At 38.9% G+C, this 10415-nt stretch overlaps 1 protein-coding gene across 7 annotated transcripts in view; it reads right to left on the bottom strand.

The window, feature by feature from the left end:
* Positions 1-376: 376 nt before the first annotated feature.
* LOC126404957 (muscleblind-like protein 1) overlaps positions 377-10415 on the bottom strand; it is a 90019-nt gene continuing 79980 nt past the window's right edge. For 2 of the 7 annotated variants that reach the window (XM_050068406.1, XM_050068416.1), the window contains exons 6-11: positions 10253-10306; positions 9303-9453; positions 8341-8376; positions 6714-6805; positions 6282-6355; positions 377-4199 (exon numbers count right to left, since the gene is read on the bottom strand). In XM_050068406.1, coding sequence (XP_049924363.1) covers positions 6299-6355; positions 6714-6805; positions 8341-8376; positions 9303-9453; positions 10253-10306 — 390 coding nt within the window. In that variant the 3' untranslated portion in view covers positions 377-4199; positions 6282-6298. The remainder of the gene's footprint in view (positions 4200-6281; positions 6356-6713; positions 6806-8340; positions 8377-9302; positions 9454-10252; positions 10307-10415) is intronic. The other 5 variants (XM_050068426.1, XM_050068435.1, XM_050068450.1 and 2 more) reach the window with 5 other exon arrangements.

Below are 10415 nucleotides of genomic sequence, written 5' to 3'. Positions count from 1 at the left end.
ACTAGGGTTACAATATTGTAACCTTTGTTGATGTAAAACTGCAGCTTGTCAAATTTAAACCTCTGTTTTGTGCAGAAAAAAGAAACAAGATATAAACGAAATAATTAGTGAGCTTTAGTCATGGAAGGTGGATTTTGATAGCAGAGCTAGGTTATTTGTTTTTTCATTTTCCAGCCTTTGTGCTAAACTAAGCTGACCGGCTGCAGCTTTATGTGTTCAATATGAGCGTGGTATCAGTTTATTTATTTATTTATTTTTTTCTTATCAAACCCAAGAAAGCAAATGTGTGTATTTTCTGAAATGTGGAGCTAATTGAACAGCAGTTTGCTACAATCCCCATATGAAATAATTCACCTTAAGCAAATTGTTATTCAGTTCATTTGTAATTTTTTATTACATTTTTTTAATTCATAACAGCAAGAATCAAATATAGCATTGCAGGCCCTGTGAAAAAAAGTGTCATGAACATTTCTATCTTAACCAAACACATCCATCAAAGTTGGCACAGCACACCACAGGTTATATTAGCTACATCCATGACTTCCATTATCACATGATGTTGTAGTTAATAAAACCCCCAGCAAACACATATTTCTACCAGCTTCAGCAGGTACACTCGCACACCTCGATTTCATTTCTGGTTTCTTCTCACACGTTTCACTCTGATGAGATTATATATTTTATGGCTTTAGACTGTGACAATCAGGAGTTTTCTCTACGGGTGCTTTTCAGAGGAGGTGGCCGCCATGCGAACATGACACATCTTTTCAGCGGGCCCGGAGCAGTAAAACAAGCAGAAACAAACTGCAGCAGGAGACAGAATACATCATATTAGCACTACGAGCAGAGAAAACAAACAAGAAACAAACGAAAAAAAAAAAAGTTCTGTTTACATTATATCATAAACGTAAGCATGCGTGCTTGTAGAAGATGAGAGATGACAAATATGATCAGAACACAATTTTCAAACTAACGACTTAATGACCAAACCACAAAACAGTATTTCAATCTGAAATGATTCTTTAATTTCTGCCGGATGTTGAACTACATTCATGTTTGGTCAGTTTCATCTACTAGAAGCACAGCTTACATAAACATAAAGAACATACTTATAGCTATGGTGTTTGTGTTGCATGTATTTTAACTCTCCAAGTGGTAAAACTTTAGTGAGTATATTCTCAGGATTTTTTTTTTTTTTTTTTAAATAAACCACTATTCTATTTTTGTATTTTTTATATATATCTTATTCCATTACATTGATAGAATATTGTATACTGTAAATACATCTTTCTGTGTAACATGTTTTCTTATTCAATATTACTGTCGTGATTTTTTTTAAACGGTATATGTATTTCCTTTAACATGCATTCCTCTCTGAGTAAAGTAAGGAGACAGGACGTGTTGTGATTGGTTGGGCCTGGGAGGGCGTGGCCATGACACACAGACCTGTGAGTACAGGCAGGTTAGGGGACCAGACAAACCCAGTCAGGCCCTTACGCTGGAGGGTAGTGGACGCCTCCTCCGGAAGGTTACCTGGCAAACTACAAGCTGCTGACAAAAAAGAAGAGCAACACTTGGCCTTTTCTGAAACGGGTCGGAGAGTGAGAACTCAGTGCCCTTTGATGCAAGCAATTTTGTTCAGCCTTTCATAAGATTTTTTTTCTGTGTTATCCTAGCAAAATTCCTTGTCGTTTATAGACATTATTTTTTTATTCAAAATAAGATCTCAATATACATGATTCTCTCTTTTTTGACTATGTACAGAAGTGCAAAAAAGTCAACCTTTATCACCTTTATCACCTCAAGTTTCCCCACCCCACCCTTGTTGTTTGCAGTTGGCTAAGTAAGAGACGAGTGTGCAGACTCGGTTCCCCACTCGCCACGTTCACCTGACCCCGCCAGCGACGCCCCCGAAAAGTGATCAAATATGCAGCTTGTTTTCCAACATGGCCCAATTTCCAGGGAGAGTAAAAATATTAAAACAATAGTTACTATTTGAAATGGATACAGTAGAAAATAACATCTTTACTCTAAACATCTAAGAACTAGATTTTTTATAATAATCTTTTTTTTCTTATATGACTAGTTACAAACCTTACAATCGTTAAAATATTACTCGGTTATCGGCGGTGGTTGCCACAGTGACAACTTAGCCTCTCTGTTCTATTATTTCATCACTGTTAGATACTCATATAAAACATCTTTGTTCAAAGAACACAAAAAGACTAGAGAAATTAACAATATGCATACAGTTCAACAATATGCATAACGTAGAAAATATTGAGTTTACAATCATAATCATACTAAAATTAACATTACATGGAATTTCAGGAAACTGTGCATGAGGAACACACAAACACACACTTTTTTTTTTTTTAAACCTTATAGTCATTATAAGAAAGATAAATAGAATGAGCCAAAATCCGAACTAAATATCAAAATATCATCCAAACAAAACAAAGTAAAACACTTCTCATCTAAAGAAAAACCACAAGAAAGATAAGAAAACACTGACAAAAAAGTGACAATTACATAGTGCTCTGTGTGTATGTATGTGTATGTGTGTGCGTGCGTGTTTGTGTGTGTGTGTGTGTGTTTTAATATGGCGTGGATTAGGCAACTGGATGGTTCAAAATGGCATGTTGCATTGTGCTGACCCGATGGTACATTCTAAGGCTTTGGATGAGTAATACAATCGTTTATATTCTTGCCACTTTCCCTGTACTATCCACCAATTTAAATATGCCTGAAGAACACCCAGAACACAACAAGAACAAAGAGTTCTAGAGATCTACTCAATACACTCGATCCTACTTTGGGCTCGTTGTGCAGCCCGCACGTTTTAAAAACTTTGTCCCGCTAGTCTACCCACGATATCTAGTAACAGTGACACAAAAAGACTTTGGCTGACTATCTGAAAACAGCTCTCAGGCAGACTCATTAAACAAATATTCTTAAATATGTCAGACTATATATACACTACACTTTGACAGTCTGCCTTAAAATATATGCATAACCATACAAATGAAAAACAAATCAGGTCATACAAATCCATCGCCGGTTGCACCGTTCATTTTAACTTCTGTCTCACAGCAGTTTGGATACCAACTAATCGCCCTGTTGTTTCAAAGCTATTCCTCGTAACATCATCGTTAGGAGAGTCTTTGGTCTCTCGCGCAGGCCAAGACCCCACATACAGCTCATTCGACTTTTAGAGTCAATAGACTTCATGATCATGGAGAGATCTGTGTAAGCGTATATCCAGTCATTTCCTGTCTGAACAACTGACATCAACAACAAAGTCTGAGAGGAAAATAAAAAAAAGTTTTTCATTCAGTAGATTTGAGTATAGCAGACAATCCGGGGGGAGCTGATCTAATCAGCAGTGGTGCTATTGGGAGTCACAGGAAATAACAGGTCACGGCGTCGGACATTACATGCTGTCCAAAAGAGAAAATAGACGTATTAAAGGGAACTGTGGAGTTTAACACTTTGTAGAACTGCTTTAATACCATTCATGTGTTTTGAGATGTATGGCACTTTACAGGGACACCTGCAAGGTTAAAGACATGTGCTTAAGAGATAGAAAAGTAGGCTACAAAGGTTTGAAAGACACCTCACAGACATTCAGTTGCTATTTTGCCTCTGAGCACACTCGTGTAATTTCCCTTATCACTGGTTTAACAGAATAAAAGCATAAACAAAATCATTGTGCATGCATATGTGATTCAGTCAGATCATTCGTTTCTTTTACCTCAAATGAAAGACAAGGTGCACCGTCGTGTAAACAAATGAACACATTTAGGTCAAAGACCACCAACCAATAAACAAACAACACATGTCATGATTCTTGGTCAATGGACGTACCAATCCAGTCTTTTTTTTTTTTTTTTTTTTTTTTTAAACGACTGCTCCACTCGTTTACCTCATGTTGACATTCAAAGTGTGTCCGGTGAATAAAGGTAAGTTGCCTCCACAGAGCGAAAGGCAGTCTTTAATGCAAATGATGTTCTTTTCTGTTGTGTTATAGTGTGCATGGATTACACATGAAAACAATCCTAACAAACTGTGCCTCCTATGTTAACATGCAGATTTATCCCAAACCAATTGAGATTTGGTTCTCCGTTTTGCTCTTGATGTTACAGGCATGAAGGGTGACCACTAATCTTGGACTCGACACCAGCGCACTCCAGTTCCATCTGGAAAGAAGTTTGTAAAACACAGCGAATTAGATGTGAAGGAAGAGGACAAGCTGCAACAAAGCTTTGATTAGATGTTTCTTATTGTCTTGAAATTAAACATATATGTATTTCTCTATATAATTTTTAATACCATAGAACTAATAATTTGAATCAATGCCTTGCAGGGACACAGTGATTTAGAGAGCCCAGTCTCTGAAGCTGTCGAAATCATTTGGAACTTGGACAGTGACTTGCTGTATCAGAAACCAACGAAAAAGGCATCCTTTAAACTTGGTATGATACACGGCCTGTTGCCGTTGTAGTTAAATGGCCCCCGGCTGTGTCAGGGGAAAATGGCGGGACAAGGACGAAAGTTAAGGTGGTGAAAGTCCAAGTAGGGTGGGTGGGGCGGTTTTGGTGGATGGGTCCAAAAACACAGACTTTCACGAGAGAGCGGTGTTCACGTCCTGTAAGATTCTAAACCCAGGTTTCCTAAACCTAACCACGTGCTTTTGTTGCCTAAACCCAACCATGTGTGTTTGTTGTGTTGTACCCAAGTAGTGCATTTATTTTGAAAGAGACTGTATATAAACATTACATTTCCTGTGAAATCGGAAGTGTATTTTGAAAGAAGACAATGCGTGTAACAGGCAGAACTGGTGACATGGTGTCCCAGAACGTCAACAACCAATGCACCCAGGGTACCTTGCATGTCGTATGTGGGTGTAGAAAATCCATGAACAAACGTCAATATGTGACAAGGTCAAAGTGAAAATGTGTTGATTCAGACAAAAACACACTACTAACAGGTACAATTAAATGTCTTGGACAATTCTAAGGCAAGCATAGCCCACACAGTCAGAAACTCAGCCTCAGACTGGTGAAAAGACTCAACCCAAGGCATTATGGATGGCTAACAACAACAGTAACAGTTTTCGATACTGGAAAATGGATAAATAATCACAGAGGACGTCAAGTGTCAGATTTATCATCATGAATTTATCTTACAAAGTCTACAAAAAGACTAAAAAGCTTCTGAAAGGGATAGGATCGCACTGGAGCCTCCATTTGAACAGCCCAACAGTTAACGTTAGCTTCTGGGCAAAAAAAGTAAGTCCCTCACATGCAGCATTCCAGGGATATTTAACATTAATGTTATGTCGTATATGACATTGGCTGCTCCAGTGTTAACTTGTATAGTGTCCAGTATGTAAAGCTTTGCTTCGGCCATACAATATGGAGTTTAATTTCAGATAACATTACATAAAAGTTAGACATCACATTTATTTTTCACTTTCCACAACAGAGCATTTACTTGCCCCAGGAAAACGTTAATGTTGAGCTCGAACGCTAATAGCTGGGACCTGTGTCTGGTCTCTCAATATTCCGTTGGTCATTAGGCAAATTAGTCAGAATATGAAAATGCACCTGCTGATATATTGGTTCTTAATTTCAGTGTAAGTCCTTTTTTCTTTGTGAACCCCACACTTGATAGTTCAAATTATGCCTATGAAACAGATCTTTAATTCACATCAGGAGGCTGAAAATCAATATTGGACAATTCTAGAAAATAAATAAATTATGTTTAACGGCAACATTTTTACATCAAATGGCATAATAAAAACTATAAAATAAATTCTTCCTTTCTACTGTATTCCTTCCAGTGCATAACTAGGCATAATAACAAGATGTAACATGTTAATTTGTGAGCTCTAGTGATGCTGGTAAGTGGATTTTGTGAGCCAGGCTAGCTGTGCCCCTTGTTCAGACAACAGTCTCCAGCTTTAACTTCACATTTAGCACAGCAAAGATAGTAGTAACAATCTTCTCATCTAACTCTTGGAAAGAAAATAAACAAGGGTATTAACAAGAACATGAAATTATTCCTTAAAATTCTACCTTTCTCGAATAAAATGAGTGGTAGAGATAAAATAAAAATTGCCTGAAGAAACAACTTTGTCTGCTATATAAAAATGAAAAAAAAAAAAAAGAAAGAAATTGTGGCAAATCCCTCACATAACAGTTAGCTGTCTGGGTGCAAAGCAGCAGTACTGGTCCAAATGCAGTGTGTGAAATGTTTAGAGGAGGTACAATACGTACTGTTCTGATTGAGACTCCTACATCTGGGTCACATACTTGTGACTAGTCAGATGGTCAGCAGATATTATTGGAATCTGATTGAGAGGGGGAAAAAGAGAGAGGAGGAGGAGAGAGAAGGGAGAAGACAGGAAGTAATGAACATGAGGAAAAAAGAAGGAGGGAGACAGACATCAGTTGAATTGAGGACAGACAGCACTTCAACCTAAACTGATGATAAAGATAAGCATTGAAAGCACTGCTAAATAATCACAGTATAAGACGCCTTGAAAAGCTAGCAAAGATCAGAGATGAGCTTTGTGCACCATTCATGCATTTTTCATTACGAGGCACATGGGAATCATAAGATCAGAAAAAAAAATTAAACTAACAGATACTGAACAGTCAGAGCCGATACCAGAACAGAGAGAGAGAGGAGGCAGGAGAGGAGCAAACCTGATTGGCTGTTGCGGTTGCAAAGGGAACACTTGTGGCAGATGTGGTGGCTGCAGACACAGTGGCTGGATTAGCACCGTGCATCATGGGTACTTGGGAGGGAAAGATCACACAGGCAGTTGAACCAGAGCAGATTTAAAGCTTTTTATGTTCACACTTCATTTGTCTGTCTACAGAGTGCTGATAAACATGAGAAAATCTGTTTGTAGTTCTAAATCGCTTCAAAGGTCCAGTGTGTGGGATTTATGGGGTGTTTTCATTACTTTCGTTAGTTTACAATGAGCCACTTATGTCTACCTGTCTAATCTGCAACCTCATAGCTAGATGCCACTAAATCCAACACACTGGACCTTTAAATCAAATCTATTTACCAGTGAACTTCACTGTGTTGCGGAGCAAGAAAAAGAAAACAGCCTTTCTTTTGGCATTCACACTGAACAGGCTACTTAATTGGCTTTTGTTTTACAATTAATTATGACTATAATTCAAACATTAAACTTACAACAGCATCTACAACGTTACCAATAAATAACTCCTCATGTTTATATGGTATGTATAACCAGACAGTATAATGAGGTGCTCGAGAAGTTAGAGAGCTCTGGATGGAAGTGTAATGAAGCAAGGGTCAGGGGATTTTAAACTGCAACAAGCATTAGGTGACAGACAGACCTGTGGCGGAGCAAGAAGGGGGTTCATTTCATGTATTGCAGAGCATAATAATACACATAACTTCCAGTTTAATTTGCAAAATTAATTTGAAATCAAGATTCTTGTTTTATCAGCCTGTCAGATGCATTGGAAACAAGATTACATTTTAGGCTTTCGAAGTCTGAATTCACAAGATGGAGAATGTGCTCACAGTGACTACGTTTACATGCACACTAATATTCCACTATTATTCAGAATATGACAATAATCCAGATTTATTGTATTGTAATGCAGCATTTTCCGAATAAGACAGACGGGATACGTCAGTGTTATTTAGGTTTTAGGAGCGTTCTTTAGTCAAGAATGCAGTGCTTCCTGAAAATGCGTCTCATTTGAGGGTTTTGCACTGCAGTTTGCGACACACGGCCTCTTGCCTGTTTACGGTCGGCTCTGTGCGTTGTCATGGATGCATTGTACACAAGCCAATATCCAACAGTTTGCAGGGCTGGGATAGAGATGCATGCTCAAAAGAAAGTCCCATATTTTGGGGAAACACACCTTCTTTTAAACATAATTAAAGACTTGGATATCAACAGGTTTTTGGATATGCGCAAATATCACAACACTGATCGTTCAAGAACGTGGCTGAAGGAATAAAAGAGGAAGGCTGTGTTTGCAAGGTCCAGAAAACTTTGAGCAAAGTGGCACAAGCTGCTTCAAGCGATCCACTTTTCCATACTTTAACATTATAAACGACACGTCAGGGCACGTTAATTGGAGCGTGCCCGGCTGCATGTGGACAGCATCATCATTTTCATTAAACACGTACACAGCTCAGAAGGAATATTGTCTTTTTCAGAATAAGGGCAAAAACAGAATATCTTGTGCATGTAAACGTGGTCATTATGTGGTGAGTTGAATGACACGTGAGTGACTACAATGGGCTCAGAGATAACGGGTAAGGAAAGCTGGCACCTACCAACACTTGTTGCAGGTGTCATGCACAATATCGAGCCTGCCCATCATGCATTGCAACAGGGAGTGGAGTGAATAGGGAGAAGAAATCAAGAAAAACCCATTACAAGTGTTATAAAGTCAGACATATTGGATTGAACGTGGATATGAACAAACTGTGCTGTGAATATTTTAACCTGCTGGGCTCAGTGCAATGGTTAAACAGGTGATTATGTGCCAATATTGATTATTAATAATTACACAGAAGAGTCATTCCTTTGCAAACATCACAGTTGCTGCAGCCACACATACTGCACAGCATATGAAGCATATGCATGAGATACAGAGATCTCAACTCTCACCGCTGCATAAAAAGGAAGGGGAAATTAAACACTACCAGAGGTCCCATTTTCCTGTCAGCAGCCTAACAGCTGTTTACACAGTGGCAGTTTTGGATGGCCTGCTTTCAGAGTCCTTAAAGTGTGCTGCAGTGACCTGACAGTCCAATAGTGTGGGACATGTGAGACAGATGAGGTGAGACAGATGAGAATATGGGACACAGTGTACAATGGCTGTGCAGTGGCCAGAGAGGAGATGTGCATGCCTGTGTGTGTGTGTGTGCATACTCTACATGCACACATGCTGAACATTAAGGGTGTGATTTAAAGTATTTACTTTAGGCCATTAATATGACATTAACAGAATATAGACTACCATTATTGTAGCAGACACAATGTGAATTTACTAAGTTGATAAACATACATGCAGAAATGAGCAGTCATTATCTGACACTCAACCTACACCCATGCTGTACAAATATAAGTACAATTAAATCCATGCAAATTTTTTGACCAACAACAAATTTACACATCATTCAGCCATTCACTGCTGATAGCCACAGTCGTGTGAGACAACACATGATTTGACAGTCAACAGCGATGGGATCAGCGCCAACAACATGGGTTAAAGAACAGCTCAGGGCCTTACCTGATGGTATGAAGGCAGCCTGCTGCTGAAACTGCATGTTGGCCAGGGCCTGTTGGTACTGGAATACGCCAGCATTGAACATAGTGGTGGCACCGTTGGCTTTTTCAAGTGCAGGTCTCTTTGGTAAAGGAGGCAAGACGGGAGGGAGCCCCTGAAGAGGGGACAACACCAAAATAAAGGGATGGGAGTGAGGGAAACCAAAGAATGGCAGCAGTGACATTCAGGACAGGAGAGAAGAAAGAATTTCATTAGAAGATAAAGTTGCTTGTTCAAGAACAGCTATTACAACACACTGGCAAGCAAGCAGTGGACTGCACTACCTCTGTCAGAGCAGGACAGGACAGTGGTGCTGTCTATCAAAAAACTGTCCTCTGCACAATATCACAGATAATATATAATTTTGAATAAAACAGTACATCATTATTTAATTTAAGGCTAAGGCATAGCTAGATCTCTCTGTAACCATAACTATAATGACAGCTAGGAGAGTAGTATTTTATTGATTGTTGGACCAACAACAGGAATGATGTAGTTAGGGAAAGCTGCACCGCCAGCTCAATGATAATAGTACACTATAAGCTGTGTTAAGACACCTCTTCAACAATTACACATGCAATATGGAAAATGACAGAACCATGCAAAGACTACAATACCTTATTAGTAACTTAGATATTACATTTTCATGCCACCAAATATCTGCTTTTGCACTTAAGGTGATGAACTGATCACCGACAGGAAAAAGAAAAATTGTTTATATATTTATTTTAAGTCTTTTTCTTTCTCTTACTAAAATAAATTCAAGCAGGTATTTTATAAACAACATGCTACAAAACCACTGGTTACGATCAGTTCATCACCCGTCAGTGTTTCATCATTACATATCTTTAAAACTACAAATCCACTATACACCACAGCTACATGCCAAGCTAAAAGGTGAAAGGTCATAGTACCAGGTCAAAAGTTGCGTCGAGGGGTCGCTTCAGTGATTTGACAGCCGACTGAGTCTTAATTAGCAGGCAGCGAGCACATGATGGCAAAGGGCCAATGGGGTTCAAGCGCATTAACATAAACCAGCAAGCGAAGGTGCGTCATGGGGGCAGCAGTGCAGTGTGG

Source organism: Epinephelus moara, chromosome 2, assembly GCF_006386435.1.
Source record: "Epinephelus moara isolate mb chromosome 2, YSFRI_EMoa_1.0, whole genome shotgun sequence".
NCBI classification, from domain to species: Eukaryota; Metazoa; Chordata; class Actinopteri; order Perciformes; family Serranidae; genus Epinephelus; species Epinephelus moara.
Note: the sequence above shows the minus strand (reverse complement) of the source record. Positions and strands in the feature narration are given on the sequence as shown.